The sequence below is a fragment of the Orcinus orca genome, chromosome 2, assembly GCF_937001465.1.
Source record: "Orcinus orca chromosome 2, mOrcOrc1.1, whole genome shotgun sequence".
Classification (NCBI taxonomy): Eukaryota; Metazoa; Chordata; class Mammalia; order Artiodactyla; family Delphinidae; genus Orcinus; species Orcinus orca.
The window spans coordinates 166,954,610-166,981,980 of NC_064560.1; the positions used below are offsets into that span (position 1 = coordinate 166,954,610).

Genomic DNA, 27,371 nt, shown 5'->3' on the forward strand with positions numbered 1-27,371 from the left:
GATATTAGGTGGAGGGACATTTCCTATTCATATATGTACATGGATCAGTTCATCAAGTAAATTCTAAATTATTGCATCTAATAATATAACCTAAAAATAAATACTAATCAATCTACTATCCAGCCCTGGGAATTCAGGGGAGGCTGAGAAGATGACTGAGATTGAGAGTCATCTCAGAGATTGAGAGAGAGGAGGGTGGAAAGAAAGAGTTTTCTAAACAGAAGGAAAAACATTTTCAAAGATTTGAGGCAAGAAAGTGTAAAAACTGACAGCAATATAGTCCTGCTGGAATGTAGAGAGAGAGAGATTAAGGAAGAGGAATCGGGCTGGTGGGAAAAGGATTGCCTGATAAGAGCAATGATTGGCAAAAGGGGACTAGAAAATACAAGAATCTTAGCTATGATATTTAAAAGCTGAGACTTGTTTCTGGAAACCAGGAAGTTATTGAAGTATTATATATTGATTTGATCAGATTTGTTTCCAGGAGGCCTCTCTCACTACTGTGGCGGGAATTAATTGGAGGAGGGCAGGAGTGTTGGCAGAGAGACCTATTTCAGTAATTCAGGTGAGATTATGTTGGCTGAGGCTGTGGAGATAGAAGGAAACAGCTTTTAAAAATAAAGTGTCCCGGGCTTCCCTGGTGGCGCAGTGGTTGAGAGTCCGCCTGCCGATGCAGCAGATACGGCTTCGTGCCCCGTTCCGGGAAGATCCCACGTGCCGCGGAGCGGCTAGGCCCGTGAGCCATGGCCGCTGAGCCTGCGCGTCTGGAGCCTGTGCTCCGCAACAGGAGAGACCACAACAGTGGTCCGCGTACCGCAAAAAAAATAATAAAAAAATTAAAGTGTCCCATAACTTGTGAAATATTTAAAATTTTAGTGGGTTACTAGAATCTTGGATTAGTGAGCAGGAAACTCAGTAATAGACCAAGAGGTTGTATTACTTAAGAGAAACTTTTTAAACTGCAATTTTTTTCTTTATGTTTACAAAACCAACTACAAGGCAGTATTGCCTTTCCTTTCCAAAGATCGTGTTTTGTCAGATGGCTCTGGGTTGGTCATAACCTTAGGTTGGTTGTGTTGGTAATAGCAGAATATAAAGTTGGAGCAATTAAACACCCTTGACTTTCTGTTTTAGAGCTCCCTCCCTACATTTTTAGTTGACTTATTTAGATTTGGTAATCTGTGGGCAAATGTCCAAGTGTCTCCTCAAGGAATGTGCATCATTTTAAGTTATTAGACAGAATAGTGTGTGATGCATACATGTGGCTTCCCTGCCCAGGCACAGCTACTTAAGTCATATTTATTAACATCCTTTCTCAGACATAAAAATCTGTCTTAAAAGAGAGACAACAACCTATCAAGTAATGATTTATATGTTAATGTGGTTGCTTGGTTTACTATCTAACTACTTCTATTAGAATGTACCTTTTATGAGGGAAGGGACATTGTTTCTTTTGCTCCAGGCTGTATCTCCCTGTACATGGATTGATACTCAACATATACAGGTGCTCAGTAAATATTTACTGAATGAATAAATGAATGAGGAATGAAGGGATATTTGTCTTAAATCAACTTCACTAAAATAAGGTGTTTCTTTTCATTTCAATCTTACAAATTTATTTTTTTTCATTTAAAGTTTGAAAGTCTGATATTAGAATGTTCGAAAGTAAAGTGATTATTTTTCATATTTGCAGGACTATCTCAAGCAGGTGCTGGACATTGATCTTCATGCCCAGATCCATTTTGGCAGGGTTTTTATGAAACCAGGGTATGAAAATTATCTTGTTATCTAATATATGGGGTTGGTTTGGCTTGCTTTGACTAACAAAGTTTTTAAATGCTTTCTTTTTACATTTTCTATTATGGATTATTTATTCTAATAAAAAATATTATAGTATTAGAGTTCTCTGAACAAGTGTATATCCTATCTGAAATGGGAATTCATCTTCTTTATAAATCACTGGGTCTGGTTTAAACAAAGCAAAGCAACTTTCCAAACCTTTTCTCCCTTTAATTTCCATGTCTAGTTCCTTCCTTCTCTTTTTCTGCTTCTTTCTCTCACTTATAACATTTCAGTATGAAAATTCTCAAACATACACAAATGCAGGGAGTACAATGAAACCCCCATATACCCATCGCCCAACTTCAGTAACTATTTTTCTGTAATTGTTTCATCAATCCTCTTCTTCACCTTTTTGGGGGGGCAGAGGGCTGGATTGTTTTAAAGCAAGTTCTAGACATGTCATTTTAGTATACATCTCAAATATTAATAACAACAGCAGTACTTTCTTACATAATCACAATGGTATTATCTCAGGTAACAGAATAAATAAGAATACCTCAGTATCATCTAATACCGTGATCGTATTTGAAAATTCTCCCAAATGTCAAGGAAAAGTATGCCTTCTTACATATGTTTTGTTTGAATTAGGATTCAAGTCAGGTCTACTCACTGTATTTGGTTAAGTTTCTATTAAACAGGAACATTTACCAGCCCCCCTTTTTTGGCATGCCACTGACTTGTTGAAGCAGCTGAATCTTTTCTCCTAGTTTTGTCCTAGTGAATGGATTTGGCTGATTGCTTCCTTGTGGTGGCATTTAATTTGTTCCTGTCTCTCTCCAGTATATTCTGTACATCGGAAGTTAGATCTAAAGGTTTGAGTAGATTCAGATTCAATTTTTTTTTTTGTAAGAATACTTCATGAATAGTGTTTCATACTGCTTCTTACTACCTCCCAAGAGGAAAGAAAAGTAACCACATACATAGATCTTGCGTATCTCCTGAAAACTAATAGCTCCCTCAGGAAGGGCTAATGGAGGTTCTGTAATCCATTGTAAATCCTCAAAGAATGCAAACATTGGTGTTGATAAAATATGTGTGGCCATGTCTTTATGCCTGTTGAGACCCCTGCTCCTCTATAAACCTGTGGTATGTAAACATTATAAAAACACTGTTGAAAGCCCTCAGTGTGGGGGTGAGCATTCCAGCACACCTCCATGCTGTCAGGGACAACAGTAATGATGCTTTAGTTCAGGGTCATACTCTGATGGGTGCTCATATGAACCCTAAGAGAAAGTAGAGGTGGGACTTACCAGTTGTTACAAGTGAGCTATGGGAACTAGCAGCAATTTCCAGAAACCTTTTTTAAGTGTCAAGCCAGCCCTCCTAAGCTCCCTGATTTATTGGATACCTTGTGTCAGTTCTAAGGCAGAGATCAGGCTTTACATTTAAGTATGAAGTTAAGATTGTCCCTAAAGCCTTCTCCACAATGTAATAGAATTTAGAATTCTTGGCATTATATTTCTGTAGTTGCTCTGATATGCTGCCACTGACAAGGCGCTTTTACTATTGAAGGTGTTGGATTGGGATCATTCTTATTAAGAATATCTTGTCTTAAGCAAATATTATTATGCTATGAGTACACAGGCTTTTTTTTACTCTGTCCCCATGGGCAGTACTAATTTGATTAGAATACAGAGGAAATCCCAAAAGTATGTCAGTGTACTTCTCACTAATCTCAAAAATTGAATTGATTATTCCTTTGCAGTGAGAAAGAAGCTGACATTACTTACCCTCACCTCTAGAGGAGAAATATTTGTACAATATCTATTATTTAAATTATCTATTATTTAAATTAATCTCAGCACCCATGATGTATAATTTTGGTACTCATTTTATTTTTAGTCTATTATTTACCACTTACTTCAGCTGTAGGACTTCTGTGACTTCGGTTATTGTATAAAAGCTGTTACATTCTGATCTCAAGAGGAAAAACGAACAATAGGTGTTGAGTTTCAAGGAAATGACTTTCCAGATCCTAAACAAAAACTTCACAGTCTAGCAATAAAACACTCATGATAGCAGCGCACATAACAAAATGTTTTATTGTAATGGAACCTTTTTAAAATGAGTACCTTCAGAGAAATCACAGTAGCTGTCTGCAAGGTTCAAAAGATGATTTAAATTGGTTTTAAATACAGTAGAAGGAATGTGTTATGCATTCCCTCCTCAATCTTATTATGTGTGTTAGTTTGCTATTTAAAAAAAATGGTGTAGAAGTTTAAATGGGCTTCCTTTAATTGTCCAGAATTTTATACTTGTCTGAAGATAAGAAGAATTTAAAGGTAATTGCTACTTAATAGTAGAATAAGAAGAAATATAAAAAGCTCAAGAACAATTTAGCTTTGCTCTTCCCACATACAGTACGTTCAGAATGCAATTAACCTCTTTCCTTTTAGACACGGAGATACTCAAAAAGCATTTGGAATATTATCAACCAGATCTACCAATCACAGTTTTTATGGATCATCTACAGTGAGCATGGCTGTTGTCGAAAATGTATCTTGGAAATTATTTTCATCACACAGTAACAGTCATTGCCAAATAACCTATCTATAAATGGATATGACATTCTAATCTCAGTTTTCTAAAACACAGCAAAGAATCAGGAAGTAAGCAAAAAAAGGCCTCAGAGTAGCCAAGAATAGATGTTACGAAGTCCATGTAATAACACTTCACAGTGTACCCTATGAGAGCCTTATCTAATTATGAGCCATAAAGTTAGAAGAACCTTGGTTCAAATCTTAGTATCTGAGTAATTTTGGCCAAATTGCTTAATCTCTCTAAGTCTCATTTTCCTCATCTGTAAAATGGGATGACAATTGTCACCTCATGGGATTATTGTAAGAATTAAATGAAATAATGGATATAATGCTTAGATGTTTCTTTAAAAATAGTAACTTCTATTATTACTATTATTATTATCATTCCAACAATATAACTATTACTACTGCTCTCTGGTTCCCAAACCAAAGGCCAGCTTTAAGGGTCAAGATGATGGCAGTCTAGCATTAAGGGGACCTACAGAAAAAAAAACTAGGGGAAAAAAACAGAAACAAGAACTATAGAAACACCGCCACGTGTACTGTTATGTTATGGTTTAATACCCCTGTGACCCAAAATCTCTGTATCATAGCAGAGTAGAATCAATTCATAATGATGGCTGTAATTCATCAAAAATATTAATGTTCATCATATTATTGCAAAAGGTAATGAGTGAGTGATCCTTTCTTCTTTCAACCAATGAGCAAAAATAGTAAAAAGAAAAATAATTTGGGTGCTTAGAAGGGTAATTTTTCAGCTACTTTTAAATTTCAGCATTCCCTAAGAATTTTGCATCACTCAAGATTCATTAATATAATAAAAATTTTAGCTGAAATTCTATATTAAGGGTAGTCAATAGAAAAAAATCACTATTATTAACCACCTGCCCTCTTCACACTCACACCCCTCTGCATACCCCCATGATGAGGGTTCATGTCAGACTTTTGAGGAAGTATAATTTGATAATATTCTTAAATTACTATTGCTTTAATTTTGTTCTAGTCATGGTATTTTATTTATTTTGACATTTCAAAACATTCCCTTCATAGGAGGGAAGCTTTTCTGTTTATTGCTGAGTATAGTCTTAAAGGGCTGAGAAATACTCATCTTGAACAATAGGTAGTTATCTGATAGACATGTATTACCAGGTAGTCTTCAGATAAAAAGAATGATTGTTATTCTCCAGCAGAAAAAAAAACGTATAGACATTGTTAACTAGAGGGGTGGAGAAACTCCAGGATTTGGCATATGCTTTTACGGCACTGACAAGAAGGAAAAAAATGTAAACTACAGAAAACCAGGAAGTTTGGTTACTTGAAAACAGAAGATGCTAAAAAAGAATTAATTTAAATGCTCTCGAAACACTTCAGGTTATAAAGATTTAAAGGAGAGTCAACAGAAAAGAACTTTCACACGATAGGTGACCTGTAAGAAGAACCATGTAACAAGAAAACTGCAGTATTTAACTTACTACTCAGGTTGCTTAGCAGTCACTAACAAACAACCTCTACTTTTCCTCTAGCCTGCCAACGACATTTGCAACTTTGGATATTGATGGTGTAAGAAAAATAATCTTTGCACTACCAGGTAAGAATAATTGAAATAGTTTCTTTTGCTTTTTCTGGAAAAATGACCAAAATCTTTTTGTTTCCCAGGTGACCAGTCCCCTATTAGAGCGCATGATTTGGAATCTGAAACACCTGGGTTCAAATCCCAGCTTTTCATACTGTATGACCTTGGACAAATCACATAACGTCTCTGAAGCTGTTTCTTCATCTATAAAATGGGGCTAATTAGGGTTGGTGTGAAAGTCAAATTAGTATCTTTCAAAGCACATTTCAGACCCTAAGATGATAATCAGGAGTTAAGTGTCACTACGTCTTTCTAGGGCACCTGCTTTTCCTTACAGGAAATTGGTCAAAGTTAGCAGTATGATTACCTCTCACAACTAGAGTATTATGCTCAAGGGGCCAAAGGGCCTTAAATTGCCCATGGAAATACTAGAACAAAAAAGTACAAAGCTGCCTTTGGTTCTCACCAGATTTGGACTGGTTGGGGAGAGCAGCAACACAGGAGGGGCTGCAAATACTGATGCTTCTCAGCCAAATCCCAGGCATCATCAGTCTGACCACATCATTATCCCCACCCTCTCCCACGTGAGCAGAAACTCACGTGTTCAGATTATAGAAAAAGCAAAGTGGTTCAGTTTACAATTTTTGGACTTTGGCTGTGCATTTAAAGCCAGGTTTTAAAGCCATTACTAATCTTGATAAATTCTAAAGCAGTTTAGAAGTTTTGTGTATCTACTTATTTTTTTCAATTTTAAAAATTATCCTCTGATCTGTAGCAGTGTCCCATTCTCTATTTTTTGGCATAGATTCCTTTAGAAAATAACCTACTTATTCCTTTCAGATGTACAAGTCTGGTGGCTTTGGGATATTTACCTGCTTTTTTATATTAAATAAAGCTCAAGTAGAGATAGAAAGAAAAGAAGGCAGGCAGAAAATTTTAGAACTTTAAAAACATGTTTAAAGCCCCTATCTGTAAGCATAAAAGAGAGTATGTTTCTCTCATATAGGAAATGTTAAGAGCGAGGTCATGTAAATAAAGTTTTAGTCTTCAAACGATTTCTGTGGTACAAAACTCCTTAGCGCCTTTAATACATCCCTAGATACTCTGAAGACCATTATATAGAGAAATGAAATCATCTTCCTAGCTTCATTTTGACTAGAAGAGACTGTTTTTGTTGTCTACAGAAGATATGACTTGACCTACAAAGTATGTTATAGTGGGAGCCTATTTTGCCATTACTAAGTGTTGTTGATCTGCCAAAGAAGTTATAACTAAATAGCCTATTTTCAAATTGCTTTATTTTGAGATTTTCACTGCTCAGCCTGAAAGTACCAAAAGAGGGCAGCAACAATTCACATGTTCAGATTGTAGAACCAGCAAAGTGGTTCTTTTTATAAGGATTTGAAAACTCAGAATTGGATTTTTGGTTTCTTAAGGTCCTTGCAATTAAAGCCATTACTAATCTTGATAAGTTCTAATGCAGTTGAAAAGTTATGTGTTATCTACTTTTTCTTTTTTTTAACTTTTTAAAATTACTATAGTAACATGTGTTCACTGTAAAAACATTAGAAAACACGGATAAGCATTAAGAAATGTTATCCATAATCTCCCTCCCCCTGAAATAACCACTATTTGCAATTTTCTTGGTGTTGATTTTTCCAGTCCCTTTTCTTATATAGAGCAATTCGTATTTTATAGAGTAATTTTATAAAACAGTAGCATTACAGGAATACTGTAATCATTGTTGAGTAATAGCTTTCTTACTTATTTTTCTTTTATTTTTCCTTTATTTGCTTTTCCAGAAAAATTTCCATCTGCTCATATTTTGAGGCAAGAGGAAAGCAATTGATTCTCATTAAGAGTCTGCTGTCCTGTGGGACAGTTCACTTTTTCTATTGAAATAATCAATGTCATTCATCACAACTTTTTTTAACAACTTAAAAAAAATCTATTCTTAACTGCTTTTGTGGGTAGAAGAAAATTAAAGGTATGCTTTTAGCTAGTAATAGGCTAAACTGACCATTGCTTTTATTTTGATGATGAAATTAGCAACACAAAGCCAGGCCAAGGTAACCTAAAATATAATAAGCATTCCCCACCCCCTCTCTCTCTATATATATATACATACTCACATACCACTGTATAAAAGTATTAGTAAAATTTGAATTTTAGAACCAAAAGGAATATTAAGAATCATATAATCCAAACCTTTCATTTTGTGGATGAGTAACGTTAGACCCAGAAAGGTTTGGAACTCTTGCCTGGGTCGCATGGCTTGGTTAGTTAACAATACCACACAAGAAGCGAAATCTGTTGTTCTCAGCTCAGTCATTTTTTTCATAGCCCACCATACCTCTCTTTGAAGTGCATGACACACCCAGATTTCTTCTTGGAAAGGTACAGTTGAATTCCTCAAATTTTTCTTATAACTGCAAAAAAACTTGGTGTTTGTATTAATCTGCTCAGGCTGCCATAACAGAATATCACAGACTGGGTGGCTTAAACAACAGAAATTTATTTTCTCACAGTTCTGAAGACTGAAAGTCTAAGATCAAGGTGCCAGCAAGGTCGGTTTCTGTTACGATCTTTCTTCCTTGCTTGCAGATGGCCACCTTCTCTCAGTGTCTTCACGTGGCCTTTCTTCTGTGTATACACACTCGTGTTTCTTCCTCTTTTTATAAGGACACCAGTCCTATTGGATTAGGGCCTCACCCTTACAACCTCATTTAATTTTGTTTACCTCTTTAGAGATCCTTTCTCCAAATACAGCCACATTGGGGGTTAAGACTTCAACATATGAATTTGAGGGGAACATAATTCAGTTCCTAAGAGTATTCGCCTTCAAGTCCTTCACGTCTTAAATCATTGTTGTTTTTTTTTTTAGTTTAAAGAAATTTTTGGTTAGAGGGGATTATGGATAAATTTCTTTATTCTTATCCTACTTGCTAATTTTCTTTTGCACTGAGCATGTACTACTATGGTAATTTTAGAACATTTTAAAAATAGCAAGTGCAAACTCATTACTAAAGGCTTTCAATGTACGGCTCTCAGGAAAACAGATATAAATGGTGCCAAACAGCTTCTGTGCATCAGAAGTCTCTGCGTTTCACTGCTAGATCCAAATATTTACACCCTCTGTGGCATTTGGTCAACTACAGCTCTATTCTGGCATCCTTTTGGATTCAAGGTGATTCAGAAGAGGAATGCTAGTGGTTAGTCCTTTCACTCTCTATGATACCTGAAGGTATAGACAGTCATAATTATATGGCAAATTTTTATGTGTGTACTATAAATAACTGCTTGGTTGACTTTCAGGGAATCCTGTGTCAGCCGTGGTCACCTGCAATCTCTTTGTTGTGCCTGCACTGAGAAAGATGCAAGGCATCTTGGATCCTCGGCCAACCATCATCAAAGCCAGGGTAATGTTTTCTAATGACCGGAAACCAAAATTGAAGCCTAATAACAAATTAGGATATGATTTTTTAACTGCCCAAAACAAACGTCTAGAATTTTATATTAGTTTTGAGGAAAAATGTGGTTATAGTCCCCTCTTCATGATAGAAAACAGAGGGAAAGGAGTCCCTTTTATTCCCTTCCCACATTATTCCATGACTCCTAAAGTGAATAATTTTCTCCAGCTAGAAGTCCATTTAGGAGTGGATATGTAATGACAAAATGGTCAATAGAATACTAAACTAATACTAAACCTATATGGAAGGAGGGACAAGAATTTCCCCTATGTAAACTTAGAGAGAACAGCAATTTAGCTGATCACTTTTTCTGTGACCCCGCTGATAAATTTTTAACAGTTCAGAAAAAGACAATTAAAGGACAAGAAAGAGACTCTAGTGAAGCAGAAGAAAAGGGAGACCATATTGTTTGGAAAAAGGACCACTAAGGCTGAGGAATTATACCTGCAGTAAAAATCACTCCGAAATTAGAGTCCCCTTCTCCACCAACACTAACTTCAGTTTGCTTTACTACTACTAGTAAACTAATTATGTAACACAGTTTCTATGTAATAACTAATGAACAATTTTCCTGGCAATTTAAACTATAATACTAAATCAGTACTTTTCTTTCTTTTAAGCTTTACTAAGGTATAATTGATATACACAAATTGCACATATTTAATGTAGACATTTTGATGAATTTGGACATATGCAAACACCTGTGATACCGTCATCACAATCAAGGTACTAAACATATCCATCACCTCCAAACATTTCTTTGTGTTATTTGATTTGTTTGTTTATTTCATGCTAAGAACATTTAATGTGAGAACTATCCTCTTAAAGTATCTTAAAGTGCACAATACCACATTGGTAACTATAGGTAATATGTTGTACAGCAGATTCTTTAAAATGTATTCACCTTGCATAACAGAAACTTTATATCCATTGAGCAACAATTTCCCTTCCCTCCTCCCCTCAGCCCCTGACAACCACCATGCTATTCTCTGCCTCTGTGAGTGACTATTTTAGATACTTCCTATAAGTGGAATCATGCAGTATTTTTGTAACTGGCTTATTTCACTTAGCATCGTGTCCTCTAGGTTTATCCATGTTGCCTCATGGAAAACAGTATGGAGGTTACTCAGAAATTAAAAGTAGAACTACTGTATGATCCAGCAATCTCACTTCTGGGTATATGTCCAAAAGAATTGAAATCAGGATCTCAAACAGATATTTGCACCCCGGTGTTCATTATAGCATAATTCACTATACAAAGATAAGAAAACAACCCAAATTTCCAACAACAGATGAATGGATAGGGAAAATGAAGTGTATGTGTACAATGGAGCATTATTCAGCTTTAAAAAAGGTCAGTCATTGAACATCAAAAGGTATAATTGGATACCTGTTATATGAGAATATAATGGCCTATGGATTGATTAAAAAACATATTGAAAATGATAGAACTGTCTATGATTTATAAGAAATATAAACCAGTTTTTTTATTATTCAGAGATGAAAAATATAACTAGGTTATAGAAACTTTGGAAAAATTAACTTAAAACTGATCTGCACCAACAGGTGTAAGAATTTTTAAAGTTACTTGATAAATTTTAGATGATTTATAAGGCAGATGAGCTCGAGCGCCTCTCTGTTGGACTAATGAAATCAGTGCCTCATAACTTCTCTAGTACTTTTAAAAGTTAGTGTAAAGCTCCTTTAACCACTCTTTGGAAGTTTTGACCAGATTTGAGCAGAGTCCGGGCCCTAGGTACCAACCAGGGCCTGGAGCATGTCACGTGGGACCTCCACTCTAATAGAATCCCCTCTGGTCATCTGTTTTCTCACAAACTCTCTTCTCCAATCTGTGCAGCTTAGTCCAGCCTCTTCCCTGAGTCTCCTGGAGCTTTCACCTTCCCCTCGTTACCACCATCAAACCTTCCCAAGACTTTCAGGTCTTTGGCAATCGTCTAAAAGTCTTCTCTCCCTCACCTCTTATCATCAGTTGCTTTATTTTCATAATTCTAAATAACTTTATTTCTGCTTCAGCAACTCAATACACATATCCTTTTTAATACCATGAAGTGCTCCATCTCAAAAATCACCAACTCTGGTATACAGTTTAGGAACAATGGCAAGTTACCTACCCGTAGATATAAAAGAATTTAAACACTCCTATAACACCTTCCCTTTTCCCTTTCCATAAGTCCCTTCTGGCTTTACCCCTTTCCTCATCCAACCTAAATCCTGTGGTGTATCACTTCAGTGTTTTTCTAACACCCTCAAATGTTTTTTGCCTCTTCTTCCATGAACTGTAGTAACTCTAAGAATCCACAAACTTAGATCAATCCTCCCTTTTTTGTCCTTCAGTTTTATTTCCAGGGCACTGAGTACAACTAGAGAAGAGAGTACAGCTGTTCAAGTTATCCCTTCCAATTTACAAACCTCAGCAGGGGCCAATATTCCCCTTGATGATCCTTTTATATCCTGTGGATCAGCTTTTTCCATTCCTTACTGCAGTCTTCCAAATCTTCACCATTCTCCTAAAGCGCCCTCCACCATCCACATCCCCTGTGTTTTGTAGCCAAATAAGCTGGTTTGAATGATGGCTCCAATGTTTAATGGTTTCTCTTCTAATCCTGCCTCCTTTTAAATCCCTTTTCTAACTCTAATCATGTCAGCATCTCCAATTAAAATTCTTCAATGCTTCCCATGACCGCAGGGTTAAATCCAGACTGCTCAAGTGAGCACAGGAGGCCCTCCATCCCAAGGCCTGTTTTCCCTTCCAGCTTCATCTGCTTCCCATCCTGCACTCTGACCATACCAAGCTTTTTACTGCCTCCAGAACGGACGTGAGATCTCCTTCCTAGGAGGTTCTCTCCTAATCACCCCCATCTCTTTTCTCAGCTTGGAAAATTCCTTAGTCATAAGACTCAGGCATCATGCCCTCTGTGAAGCCTTTCTCAGTGTCCCTAAGAAGGGTTGATTATTTACTTCTTTGTGCCCTATTACACTGTGTTTGCAATTAATTATTTACTGTATTAGATAATTCTTTGAGGTCACTTCTCTAAAAGATGGACAGGACAAAGAGGAAGGAAAAAAATATTCTCCCCTTTTTTTAAGTAACAGGTTTTGTTTTTAGAGCACATTTAGGTTCATAACAAAATTAACTGGAAACTACAGAGAGTTCCTGTATTACTCCTCCTCCCCACCCCATCCTTACACACACAACCTTCCCAGCTGTTGACGTCCTGCACCACAGTGGTACATTTGTTACAGTCAATGAACCTACAGTGACACATCATTATCACCCAAAGTCCATAGTTTACATTAGGGTTTACTTTCAGTGTTGTGTATTCTAGGGGTCTTGACAAATGTACAGTTACATGTATCTACCATTGTATATCGTACAGTTTCACAACCCTAAAAATTCTCTGTGCTCTGCCTATTCGTTCCTCCCTCCCTGCTCACCCTTGATCTTTCTACTGTTTTGCCTTTTCCAGAATGTCATATTGTTGGAGTCATACAGTATGTTACCTTTTCAGATTGTCTTCTTTCACTTATTAATATGCATTTGTTCCTCCGTGTCTTTTCACGGCTAGATAGTTCATTTCTTTTTAGCAAGGAATAATATTCCATTCTCTGGATATACCACCGTTTATCCATTCACCTACTGAAGGGTATCTTGGTTGCTTCCAAATTTTGGCAATTATGAATAAATCTGCTATAAACATTTGTGTGCAGGTTTTTGTATGAACATAAACTTTCAGTTCACTTGGGTAAATACCAAGGACTGAGATTTCTGGACTGTATGGTAAGAATATATTTCGTTTTGTAAGAAACTGCCAAAATGTCTTCCAAAGTAGCTCTACCATTTTGCATTCCCACCGTAGTGAATAAGAGTCCCTGTTCTTCCACATTCTCAGTAGGATTTGCTGTGGCCAGTGTTTTGGATTTTTGGCCTTTCTAGTAAGTATCTAGTGATATCTCGTTGTTGTTTTAATTTGCAATTTCCTAATGACTTACGATGTTGAACATTTTTTCATATGCTTACTTCTCATGTGTATATCTTCTTTGGTAAGGTGCTCGATTCTTTTGCCCAGTTTTTACCTGGGTTGTTCATCTTCTTATTATTGAGTTTTAAGAATTGTTTGTATATTTTGGATAACAGACCTTTATCAGGTGTGTTTTTTACAATTATTTTCTCCCCGTCTGTGGCTTATCAGCTCATTTCATTGACCTTTCTTTTTTTTTTTTCTCATTCTCTCTCTTAGACATTCACATGTAGAGCATACCATATAATACTATACCAAATAATACAATTTTATCTCTTGAGTGACTACTGTGTGCCAGCAAAATATTCAAAGGAAACAGAGGACTCCTAGTCCACAGCTCACTGCCCAGTTTTGAAAGAGTAGAAGAAATCAGCAGAAGTGAAACATCCACCATTTGCAGTGTTTTTCCACCAAAATATTGATATATGTGTATGTTTACTCATGGTACATCATTCTTATAAGCACTGAAGCTTATAGTAAATAGGTGCTTTCTTAAGCTAACTGATGTAATATACCAGAACTATAATGTCAGTGTAACTAAATATATTGGTGAATAAAGTATTCTGCATTTCAGTAAAATACCATAAAAATCTAATTAGCTTCATCTCTTGCTACAAAAGGAACAGCTGTTTGTGAGGCTGTGAAAAAATTTCATTCACTTTAATTTGATGCAATTGATTCTTGTTTATTAAATTAACAAATATCTTCCTTTAAAACAAACAACCCCATTTTGTAGATGAACAAACAGGTATGGGAAAGCAAAATAAGTTGCCAATACAACACATCGGTTAGCAGTAAAACTGGGAGTAGAACCTAGGTGCCTGTATCTTCCCAGTATATTATTTGCTCCACTGTACTTCCATGAGCCATTCAGTGCCATTGCTGGGGAAAAACCTCAAACACTTAGCAAATGACACAGCCACATGAATAGCTCTTGTGGTTTAGTGCTGGAGAACACACACACCCACACACTCAGGTTGAAAGACAGATTTTTGTCCTCAGGTAAGCACAGAATAATTTAGGAACAATGGCAAGTTACCCCCCAGTAGATATGAAATAGGGTATAAACATAAGTAATATCATGTGAAAGAGTAGAGTGTGACTTAATCAAGGAGAAACACCCTAGAATTGAATTTTATTCTGGATTCCAGATAAAAAGCATAATTAGAATGTTTTAATATTCTAATTAGATTATTAGAATATTTTAAAACAAAGTAACCAGAATGGATTAGAGATGAACTCACTTCAATAAAAATTTCCAGGTCAAGTTTTAACTATATCATTTAATTTAAGCAATATCTGTTTTAGTTGAGTAAAGGATTTCTAGACCATTTTAAGATAGAGTAACTTAAACGATTATTATGCTAATGGAAAATGTTAATTCTCATGCATTGGAATGAGTCTTGTTTTCATTGAACTAATCTTTGATGGGCTATAGATCATAATTATGTACTGTATAAACTTGTTCAAGTTATACCTTTTAGGCACCTGCTACCAACACATTATCACCTTGATCAGATTTCAGGATGAATTTAATGACATAGATAAAAAAAAAAAAAACAGTGGCTCCAGGTTGAATGTTGATTGGTTATTCTGTATAATGTGTGTGAACAGAAATTGGCTATGTTACAAAGATATGAAAGATGCCATTCCATAGCAAAGACTCATTCAGAGGAATTCTTTTAGTGCCAGTGATGTGACCAAACCAAAGTGGTATAACTTTTATGAGACTACTTTTATTTGCTTTAATGAGATTGTTTATCAGTATTGGGACTGATATAATCAGTCCTGATTACAGGATAATCTGATAATCAAGAGAAAAGAAAGTAACTATCCCTTTTGATTAATCTCTAAAATATACAAATACCTCATGCAACTCAATATCAAAAAAACAAACAACTCAATCAAAAAATAGGCAGAGGAGTTAAATAGACATTTCTCCAATGAAGACATATAGATGGCCAGGGGGCACATGAAAAGATGCTCAATATCACTCATTATTAGAGAAGCGCAAATCAAAACTATAATGAGATAGTCAGAATGGCCATCATCAAAAAATCTACCAACAATAACTGCTGGAGAGGGTGTGGAGAAAAGGGAACCCTCCTACACTGTTGGTGGGAATGTAAACTGGTACAGCTACTACGGAGAACTGTATGGAGATTCCCTAAAAAACTGAAAATAGAGCTACCATATGATCCAGCAATCCCACTCCTGGGCATATATCCAGAGAAAACCATAATTTGAAAAGATACATGCACCACAGTGTTCATTTCAGCACTATTTACAATAGCCAGGACATGGAAGCAACCTAAATGTCCATCAACAGAAGAATGGATAAAGAAGATGTGGTACATATATACAATGGAATATTACTCAGCCATAAAAAAGAATGAAATCATGCCATTTGCAGCAACATGGATGGACCTAGAGATCGTCATACTGAGTGAAGTAAGTCAGACAAAGACAAATATCATAGGATATCACTTATATGTGGAATCTTAAAAAAGGGTACAAATGGGGGCTTCCCTGGTGGCGCAGTGGTTGAGAGTCCGCCTGCCGTTGCAGGGGACGCGGGTTCGTGCCCCGGTCCGGGAAGATCCCACATGCCGCAGAGCGGCTGGGCCCGTGAGACATGGCCGCTGAGCCTGCGCGTCCGGAACCTGTGCTCCGCAGCGGGAGAGGCCACAACAGTGAGAGGCCCGCGTACCGCAAAAAAAAAAAAAAAAAAAAAAAAAAAAAGGGTACAAATGAACTTATCTACAAAACAGAAATAGAGTTACAGATATAGAAAACAAACTTAGGGTTACCTGGGGGTAAGGGGGGAGGTGAGGAAGGATAAATTGGAAGATTGGGATTGACCTATACACACTATTGTAAAATAGATAACTAATAAGGACCTACTCTATAGCACAGGGAACTCTACTCAGTACTCTGTAATGGCCTATATGGGAAAAGAATCTAAAAAAGAGTGGATATATGTATATGTATACCTGATTCACTTTACTGTACACCTAAAACCAATACAACATTGTCAATCAACTATACTCCAATAAAAATTTTAAAAAGAAAATATCCCTTTCATATTAAAGATAAGTGTATGAATGAGTAGCTGAATTAGCACCTCAGTAAATCTTTACTGGATGGATGGATGGATGGATGGATGGATGGATGGACGGACAGTTGGATGACACACCGATAAATGGATGTTGAGCTTGTATGTTTGTGTAGGTCTACCTCCTTTATTTTCAATGTTAAAACATCTGCTTTGATTTCTTAATTCATAGGTAAGAGGTAAAATTAGAATTCAAAAATAGACTTTATATTTTTCATCTGCCCTTTTTCCTACTGCGGGTACCAACTTCTTAGCCTTCTTTTCTCTTTTCACCAGAGCAACGCAACCTCTGGACTTCCTGTATTAAGAACATAAGGTGGCAGTGGTGGAGACAGCAGAATGCCAAGATATTTCCATGTCCATTGAACTCTTTGCACAACTGCCACCACCCTGTAGTTTTAAGAGATGATCAGGTGATCAAGTTTGTTTTCTTTTCCTCATTTTTCTGTAGTTATCATGTGATGTAAAACTGGATCCTCGCCCAGAATACCATCGGTGTATACTGACTTGGCATCACCAAGAACCACTACCTTGGGCACAGAGTACAGGTTAGTCATTCACACCTGCAGGTATCTCTATACACCCATCCTGTTAAAACACAAATTTATGTATAACCTCCTTCCTTGAGTATACCTAATTTTGTAATTATTGTACATTTTCCCTTTTGAAAGATTAGATGTTAACTTATTCCTAAAACAGTGTAGCATAACAGGACAAGAGTAAAAAAAAAATAAAGATTTTGTTATTCCATGGAGCCATATTTTCTAGATAAACATTTGAAATACAAATCTAAAATTACAGAAGATTTTTATCTGTTTGTTCAACCAGTAAGTTCTGAGCATAACTTTGATGGTAGGAAAAGGAGGGGACTGGGCTATGCCACCCATCAGTGTGAGATTAAAGCCCAATTAGAGTGTGATTCTCTGTAGCCTTTACTATACACTAGATATTGGTAAGATTTAAGGACTGAGAAATCAACGTTGATAATTCAGAGTTCTGAAGTTACCTGCTGTAGACTTTAAACTTTTATCCCCAACTTCTCTAGTCATATTTTACCCGACTTTTGATGGGATTCCAGAAAAAATTAAACAAAGGTCCTATCAAGTGCAAACATCAGCTAGCACAGTGAGTAGGTCTCTGATGGGCTTTGCCATCAGACTTGCATTCAAATTGGCCACCAACTAATTAGTAGGACCCTAGGCAAGTTATCTAACCTCTTTTGAGTCGTTGAGAATTAAATAAGGTAGTTGAGTAAAAGGTCTACCACCTTGTCTGGTACTTAGTAAATACTAAAGAAATGGTAGCCACTGCTGTTATTATCATTATTGTTTTAATAGGGTTTAAAAGCCTGTCTTTTCAGACACACGTCACATTTTAGCCTGAATTGAGAAATTCTATGGTATTTTCCACAATGCTGTAAAATTTTGGTTTTGTTCTTTTAAGCAATAATTTGTAATGTTTATTTTTAAAGTTCAGTGAGAAGGTAGTAGGATACAGTAGCAAGGCCACCTGAAAAAGGTACTGGGAAGTCTGATCATCTCTCTTCCTCTTGAAGACCTGTGTTTCTGTTCATCAGTTTTTATTCTGAAAAGGACTGCAAGGGCTGCGCATGCATACACCATGACGCTGATGCTGCTGTAATGAGAGTATTTCCTCCTAGGTAATCAGATGAGCAGCCGTCTGATGAGCATGCGCAGCGCCAACGGATTATTGATGCTTCCTCCAAAGACAGAGCAGTACGTGGAGCTCCACAAGGGCGAGGTGGTGGACGTCATGGTCATTGGACGGCTATGATGGTCACCAGCGGGAGAAAGCTTTGATGCATGTCTACATACCATTGACTGTATCCTGTAATATGCAACGGCACAGCTAGTTTTTCTGATTTGGATAAAAGTTGATCTGTATGGTCAACATCTTGAACTATATTTCAAAAGAATTTAAATACCTTTTAAAGAAAAAAACACCTAAAAATAAATCTTAACAGACAACTCTATTCTGATTATATCAAAGCAAATTTTTCCTTTCTTGCAAATTGCTTTGTGTGTTCAATGCTAGGTCTGATAGCGATAGCTTTTAGTAGACAGCAGTAGGTGCCTGCAGAACTTGTGTTTTTCTCATCTTTAAAATACAACTACTTATGCTCTTAAATCAAGGCTGTCTGCTTATTTATACTAGCGTAGGCAACACTTGGATTTCCCTTCTTAGTATGCTTCATAACCGCTTTACAGAGAGCTTTTGCTTGTTCTTTATCATGTATCTCGTGTTTATGTGCACAGTGCCAAACAAAGAGTGACTGGGTGGTGGCCCTGCCCTGCCTCAAGGAGAACCATCCCCGCAGAGCGTTCGGGGGTGGGGGGGCCTCGCATCCCAGTAGCCTCATGGCACAGTACTCTTGGGCAGTAACTGGATACCTTTTATTTGAACAAACAAACTGGGGGGAAAAAATGCTTCCTTAAGTGCTGACAGCCTTTTTAACCAATACATTTAAAATTGTACAGAATAAAAAATAAAATCAAAGACTGATCTTGTACAGATATTAGTGTTACCAGCATTCATGTGGAAATCAAGAGCAAAGAAAAAACAATGTTAAACAACTCTGTACCATAACATTTTCTGTAATGATACTGAAACTTAATGAATAAAAAAAATCCTCGATCATTATTTAAAATCCAGTGTGTGTTGGCCTTGTTAATAAAAAAAGAGAAGATTGTTATGCCATTCTGATGGGGTTCTGCCTGGATAAAAGGAATAGTTCAGATGGCTTAGCAAGGTTAAGTGGTATAAAGGAGATTTTTAAAAATATAGAGTAATCTATATTTTACTGTAGCATTGTGCAAATACAGATTAGAAAGTAGGAGAGAACCTGTAGTTGGTCTGGTTTTTCCAGTCATAGCTGGAGAATAGCAAGGAAATTTAGAGGAAAGATAGTTGATAATTTAGAAAAAAACTACATTTTTATTTCAGATGTCATAAAAACAAATTTCAAACATCTACAGTTCCTTGGAATAGAGGGGGAAAATAAGTAATGAACCATAAAATTGCAGATGAGCACCTGGACATTTTTTTATCATGTTTGGAAGTGAAAAATGGGAAAAATCTGTACTGACTATAGAAAATACAGTTGAAATATATGCTATCCACAATGGCTTCTTTAATAAAAACTTAGGGGCACTTTCCAAACAGTGGTAACGGGGCACATTAAATATGCTATAGAGTACTTAGTAAAGCAAACAACAAAAATTAGCCCACTAGTAGACAAGGTGCCAAATGATGGTAATGAAAAAAGCCAATTTGTAAACAATAAATATTTGATACTTATACTTGATATTTCCAAAGTTGAAAATAAAATGTTCTACATTTTAAATTTAGTTTATATGTTCAATTAAAGAAGATAAGGTTAATTAATAGAGGTCAAATGAAAGCTCATGCAAGGAGTTCTTTACCTACATTCATCCAAGAAATATTTATTAAGCATATACTGTGTGCTTGAGTACAAGGTCCATCATGCTATACTATTTACAAGAATGAATAGGGATAATTGCTAACATTACAGTCCATCAAGGAAGATTAAAAAAACATGTGCAAGTAAGCATAATATTTGATATGTTTGATATTTGATAATATGGTAGAATGTGTAAAATGTGATAAATGCTGTAATTCAGATTTAAAGAGTTGGAGGAGTTCCAGTGAGAACCTTCTACAAGGTAAGATTTCAAGGCGTAAGAAATTTAGTGGGTCTTGAAGTCAAGGTAGAATTTTAAAGGTGATAATGCAGGAAGAAGGGTATTCTAGAAACAATGTACAATTAATAATAATTGTTATTTTTATTATAGAATTTAAGATCCACAAGGGCAATGATTTTTGTTTGTTTTGTTTACTGATATTATCCCCAAATCCTTAGAGTTCCTAGCATATGTGCATATGGATAGGCAAAAGTAAATATTTGTTTCATGAAACATTATACAGAGCTTACCAGGCACTTTTCTAAGCACTTTTCATATGTTTAATTTTCACAACAACCCTGTAAGTGTTATTATTCCTATTATAGATGAGGAAACTGAGGCACAGAGAGGTTAAGAAACTTGTCCAGGGTGACACAGCTAATAAAAGGAGGAGCCAGGATGCAAACTTAACAATCTGGCTTCAGAGTCCATATTCCCAAACACTAAGCCATAGAAACAGAAAATTGATATATTTGTAAGACCAAAAAAGTACATGTTTGAGGCCCAAACTATGAACTTCTTGAATACCAGGGTAAGGAGTCTAGATTTATTCTAGAGACAATTAAACCATTAGAGATTCTTGATGAGGGAAGTATTAGGATCATTTTTTGGGGAAAAAAATGCTCTGGCAGCATTGAATAGGATAGACTGTATTGAGGAAAAACTGAAGAGAGACACCAATTAAGAAGTGATCATTATTGTGCAGGTGAGGGGTGATGATAGCCTTAACCATAATGTTAGAGGGGTAATGGTGATAGGAAGGTCATGACAACTGAGTGTGCCTCTGGACCTAAAAAATAGAAAGAATTTTATGACTGATTACAAGTGTTGGAAAGGAAGTTAGACGAATAAGAGATGATTCAAAGTCTTTAGTCTTGGCTGACTGAGAACATGTTCAACAAGAAACAAAAAAAAGAAAGTCAGAAACATGGATTTTGTGGAGGAGCTGGCAAGTTTGGACATGTGTTTGAGATGTCAGAGGGGCCCTAAGGTAGCCATGTCCTGTTGACATTTGAAAGTATAGGTTAGGAGTTCACAGAAGAGATACTGGCTGAATATAACCTTGGGGATCCTTCACATGAAGGTAGTATTTGAAACGTAAAGGTAGATAGGAAAGATTATTAAGGAAGGACTTGCCAAGAAAAGAGGACAGAGCCTTGGGAAGCACCTTATTTTGGAGTGTTGGAGGAAAAAGCCATGGATGTAATGAAAGGAAGAGCAGTTTGTAGAAGAGGAAAAACAGGGAACTGCAGTGTCCCAGAACAAGGGAGGGGAGTTTCAAGAAGGAAAGATAATCAACTGTCAAAAATAAATGTCAAGAAGAATGAGGGCTCAAAAGAATGTATTGATCAGGCAATCATTTGTGAGCTGCAAGAGTGCAATTTCAATAATGGGTTGAAGGCAAAAGCCAGATAGCAAAATAGAAACCGTGACTATGAAATATTTGGAACTTGGGCATGAGGAAAGAAAGATAGACACAGGATGGTAGCTTGAACCAATTACAAGATGAAGAAAAGATATTTGTTTGAAAAACAATAGTAGTGGGCATATTAAAAATTTGAGAGTAAGGTTCCAGATGGGGAAAGGAGAAGAGGAAGGAAGGGATGGATTAAAGGACACTGATGGCCCAGTTAGGCTGGAGAAGAAAAGGAACATTTTTCTTTCTGAATTAGAAAAGGAAAAAAATATATATGAACACATTTGAGGTAGATTCAAGGGAAATTTAATTTAAAACTTAAGGGTCAATAAAATGGTTCTACTTGGTACAGTGAAAGTCAACGTCATATAATCTATTTGCATTATTTGACCAGAATTATTTTAAAATTATGTATGTATGATGTATTACAATTCTTTGTCTTAGTAGTTGATATTTAAATAAAAGATTATAAGGTGTTTTTAGATTCTTGCTTATAGCTGTGTGGAAGTTAAGCAGTTCCTTTTTTTCATGTTTGTTTGTTTTTTCTTATGATTATACAAGCAGTACATACCTATCCACCAAAGTCTACAGCAAGACTGCCACCCCCACTAAATTGACAGGCTCCCTGCCCAGACACCCAGCCCCTTCTCTAGGTCACAAAGAAGTGCTTGACCCTCTTCTGTCAAGGACCCATCTTTCTGCCCAAGCCCTATACTCTGCTCTATCTAACCTATAGTGTCACGTCTCTCTGCTTACATGCTTTCCCATCAGCTTTATACATCCTTAAAATTCTCCTATGTCCTAAAAACAAAAATGAAAACCTCCCTTAGCCCCCTGCCTACCCATAGCAATTACCCAGTCTTTCTTGTTCCCTTCAGAGCTTGACTTTCAGAAAGAATTGTGTATATTTATCTATGTAGTTTCCATTTCTGGGGTTCTTCATTCTTTGGTGTGGATCCACATTTCCATCTGGTATCATTTTTCTGTTGCCTGAAGGAGTTCCTTTAAAATTGTTGTGTGGGTCTGCTGGTGAAATATTCTTTCAGCTTTTGCATGTCTGAAAAAGTATTTGTTTTGCTTTTGTTTTTGAGAGAGATTTTTGCTGGGTATAGAACTCCAGGTTTATAGTGTTTTCCTTTCATTACTTTAAAGATGCCCCTCTTCTCGCTTGCATTGTTTCCAGTGAGAAAACTGCTGTCATCCTTATCTTTGTTCCTCTGTACATAGCATATATGTTTTCTCTGGCTGCTCTTAAGACTTTTTTCTTTGTCGTTGTTTTTGATCAGTTTGATTATGATGTGTATTGGTGCAGTTTATTGAGGTTGAGGTTTATTGAGCTTCTTGGATCTATGGATTTATCATTTTCATCAAGTTTGTAAAGTTTTCAGTTATTTCTTTAAATACTTTTTCTGTTTGCCCCACTCTCTTCTCTCTTTCAGATACTCCAATTATCTGCACATGAGGGCACTTGAAATTGTCCCACAGTTCACAGATGCTCTTAATTTGGGGGGACTCTTTTTCTCATTGTGTGTTTCATTTTGGATGGGCTCTATTGCTATGCTTTAAGTTCACTACTCTTTTCTTCTGCAATGTCTAATCTACCATTAATCCTATCGAGTGCAATTCTCATCTTAGACATTGTAGTTTTTATTTTATTGAAGTATAGTTGATTTACAATATTGCATTAGTTTCAGGTGTACAGCATAGTGAATCAGGTGTGGGTTTTTGCAGATTATATTTCATTATAGATTATTACAAGATATTGAATATAATTCCCTGTGCTATGGTAATTCCTTGTAAGCAGTTCCTTTTTAACCTGCTTTCTTGGTTCTGTGCTTTGGTTGTTTCAAATCATGTAACACACAATGAAAAAAAGAATATAAGCAGATTACATATACCAAGTAAATGCTATTAAGTGATGTTGCATGTTACAGCAAGTGGATTCTTTGGATGGCTTTTGTTTTTTCAATTATTTGCTAACCAAAAACACTTTGTGGGTCTAACCCATAACCAACTCTTGATCTTCATGAAACCCTAATAGGTAAGTCATTATCATTCCTAATTATAGAAAGTAGGGATTTATATACATACAGAATTCAAAGCAAATAAATTATGTATCTTATTATCCCAATGATGATGGGTGGATCTATGTTAAATAATACATTGTATTCTAACAGGCTTATAAGAAGTGTTGAGCTCAACTGTCTATAAAAGAGTTACATCATTATAGAGTTCATTTATAACTTGGCCTAGAACCAAGAGGTTAAAAAGTTGCTCAATTCTGGCCATTTTGTATGGTCAGTTAGCAGTATGTCTCCTGTAGTCTTTTGTAATAATTCAATAATTTATTTAACAAGCATATATTAAGTTCCTACAGTATGCAAGGCTCCATGCTAGGCTCTGAGGATACAGTGATGAATGAGACCAAGACTCATATCCAAGAGGAGACAGATTATGAGAAAGCAAAAAAAAAAATTTTTTTGAAATACAGATTATGAAAAGTCTATGAAGAAAATCCTATTATAGTTAGAGAGTAACTGGATGGAGCCCTAAATCATATTCAGTTGTGTAAGATCCAGCCATTAAGAAAGGCAGAAATTACACTAAGAGACTTTAGCGTAACAATAAGTTAAATCTGTGTTGGAGATCTGGAAAAGCACAAAAGAAACATGGAAATGTCAGAGATAATAACTATAGGAAGCGGATACCACAAAAAACTAGGGCTGGGAGATGGGAGGAAGATGTTAGAATTATCAGAATCTGGAAGCTCAGAGGTTAGACCTCTTGGAGCTAGGACTCAACCCTCCAAGGAAAGGGCACTGCCCAGATGCTAATTCTGAGAGTGAGGGGAAAAAAAGGCTAGAACAAGTTGCCATTACCAGGGTGACAGAGAGAATCAAGAAGCAATCAGGAACGAACACAAGTCCCTTCTTCGCTCCCTCTGCTTGCCGAGTTCCCTGTAGTCTAATGCAGCCTATTGTTCAACCTAACAGGAAGCCACCTGGCAAAAAAAAAAAAAAAATGTCATTAGCTGAGTTCCAGCCCCAGCACCACAATGTAGAATGCAATGGTGGATTTAGAGCTGAGAGACAGTCACTTGTCCAGGGATTGAGGAAAGGGTTCTCTAAACAGGTGACATTTGAAGTCAGATCAGAAGAATGAAAATAAGCCCCGCATGTTAAGAACTGAGAGAAGAGCATTTCAGACAGAGGAAAGGGCTTAAAGAATACAACACCAGAAAGGAGACAGAAGCATGATGAGGGAGAGGGGAGGGTTCTGAGATACAGCTGGAGAGAACTGAAGCCGGGATGCAGCCAGATCACGCTCACACATGTATAGGCTCTTGGGTGTATACTGAACACACACACATACACACACACACACACACATCCCTATGATATATGTCAAATAGCCTAAGAGCATGGGAAGCCACTGAAGGTTTAAGAAAAAAGCCTCTTATTTACTAAACACCTATTGAATACAAGGCACCATGCTAGACAAGGGCTCCTGCAAACAAGGAACTCATCCTTCCTACCTCCTACACCTGTTCCTCTGCCTGTGTTTTGTTTCTTGGTTAATGGCACCACCATTTACCCAGTTTCCCAAACCAGAAACCTCTGAGTCACTCTTTCTTCTCACTTCCCACATCCAGTTAGTCACCAAGTTCTGTCAACTCTACTAATAGTTCCTAAATTAACCCTCTCTTTTCTAGTCCCACTGCTACCATCTTAATCTGTATGCCTCCAGAATTGCCCTCCCTGAGTCTGTCCTTCACACTGCTACCAAAGTGATCAATGCAGAGCATAAATCTCTCTGTGCTAAAACTCCTCATCAGAAAACTGCTGCAACAAATTAAGTCCAAGCCCTCAGTTAGGTTCTTTAAAGTCCTCTGTGATCTAGCCCCTCCCTCGTCCACCTTCACTTTCCCCCCTCACTTAACAGCAGACCATTTGCAGTTACCCCTTCAAAGCATGTCATTTTATGCCTCAATGCCTTTGCTCAGGCTGGCTAATCTTCCAAGATTAACCTTGGACATTAACTCCTCCAGGAACCCTTCCCTAAATCCCCAAACTGGACTTAGTGCCTCTTATCTGTGCTTCCACTTATCTCTGCATCCCACTGAAATTATCTGCTTACATCACTCCTCCTCCACTTAATGGCAGAGACTGTTCACCTCTGTAGCACCAGGAAATAGTAGGTACTCATTGCTAAACTGACCAACAGAATTGACCTTGTATAGCACTCACCAGGGAACCAGAGACAGAACCTGGCATAAAAACTTCATATCATGCTTAAGATATGCAGTAGAGAGGACCCCATGCAGGCATGAGCAAGTTGGCACATCTCATGAGGAACAAGGACAGAAGGTTAATTGGTCATGGACCTCATTTCAACAAAGTGCCTCAGACTCAGAACTATGACATCATCTCCACGTAAAGTTATAAGTATGGTTTAATACTCTGTGCACGTTAAAACGCATTAATATTTTAAAGGTAAATATTTAAAATATACCATGATTTTTATTTCCCTCTTTTGGTATTTCTTCACTTTTTAAGATACCAGTAGCCTCGAAAAAAATAGAAGTGAGAAACGAAGAGTTTCATCAAGACATCAGAATTAGTAACACCAACATGGAAGAGATGAATCAGATTTATGCAGAAATGTACCCTGGTCCTGAGTCAGGAAGCACAGAAAATGGCAAGTGATCACACAACAAATATGCTGAATGAAGAAAGAGCCAATGGTACTCATACAACTAGAGGAAGAATTTGTCCATCCGAAAGAGGGCATTCAGGATAAAAGACGGGAAAGGGAGTGTCTGAGGCAAAAATAAAAGGAAACCCTTTGATCCTGCACATGTACAGACTGCCCTTGCCTGCAGGCTGAGCCAGTTATACGTGGAGAGTTATCACCAGAGCCTGATGCCAGTAAACACTCCATTTATGCATCCAGCCCTCAACACTGCTTCTGGGAAAACTGCCTGATACACATCCTATGGGAGTGGATGCTGTGGTCTCCCTGATCCCAACACATGGTCCCACATGGAAGTTACCGTTCTTAAGGAAATAGGAACCCTATCATCCACTCAAAAACTCAGAGGGTATTTATTCTGAGAGACTGAATATCCTCTGGGCCCTGTCCAAAGCAAGTGTTTGAATCTAGAATATGGTGACCCAAATGAAGTTAATTCACTAAGGTCATGCCCCCCAGGCCTAAGTGGTGAGTTAGCATCCCCTGGTGCCCTTCCATCCTCAAGAGCAGGGGAGGGAGTGGCTAGACAGGTGGGCATCTGCAGCACTGGACCACAACACAAAGGTGAAGAAGGACAATCTGACAGGGAAGCCACAGAGAAAAGCAAAGACAAATAACCTAATCATGTATCTTCAAGAGAGAGGAGAACTTCAGAGAGAGAATACCATGCAGTTCTTTACATTCATTCATTCACCCAACAATTACTGAGTGCCTACTACAGCACGTGTCAGAATATACTAGAAGCTGGAGGTATGAAGATAAAGAGGCCTCTGCCCTCTAAGAATCCTACCTTCTTTAGAAGTTTTTCTTCATAGAAGCACAAAGCGGCTTAAATATGTTTAAGTCTCTGAAAATTGGGATGTTGGTAGATTGAATGATAAATTATCACTTGAATGATAA

At 37.0% G+C, this 27,371-nt stretch overlaps 1 protein-coding gene across 14 annotated transcripts in view; it reads left to right on the plus strand.

The window, feature by feature from the left end:
• The window catches only part of GPHN (gephyrin), a 621,731-nt gene extending 602,483 nt beyond the window's left edge, over positions 1–19,248 (plus strand). For all 14 annotated transcript variants that reach the window (XM_049706375.1, XM_049706371.1, XM_033428749.2 and 11 more), the window contains 5 exons: positions 1,694–1,767; positions 5,906–5,970; positions 9,271–9,374; positions 17,032–17,128; positions 18,241–19,248. In XM_049706375.1, the coding sequence (XP_049562332.1) occupies positions 1,694–1,767; positions 5,906–5,970; positions 9,271–9,374; positions 17,032–17,128; positions 18,241–18,374 (474 nt within the window). In that variant the 3' untranslated portion in view covers positions 18,375–19,248. The remainder of the gene's footprint in view (positions 1–1,693; positions 1,768–5,905; positions 5,971–9,270; positions 9,375–17,031; positions 17,129–18,240) is intronic.
• Positions 19,249–27,371: the final 8,123 nt, after the last annotated feature.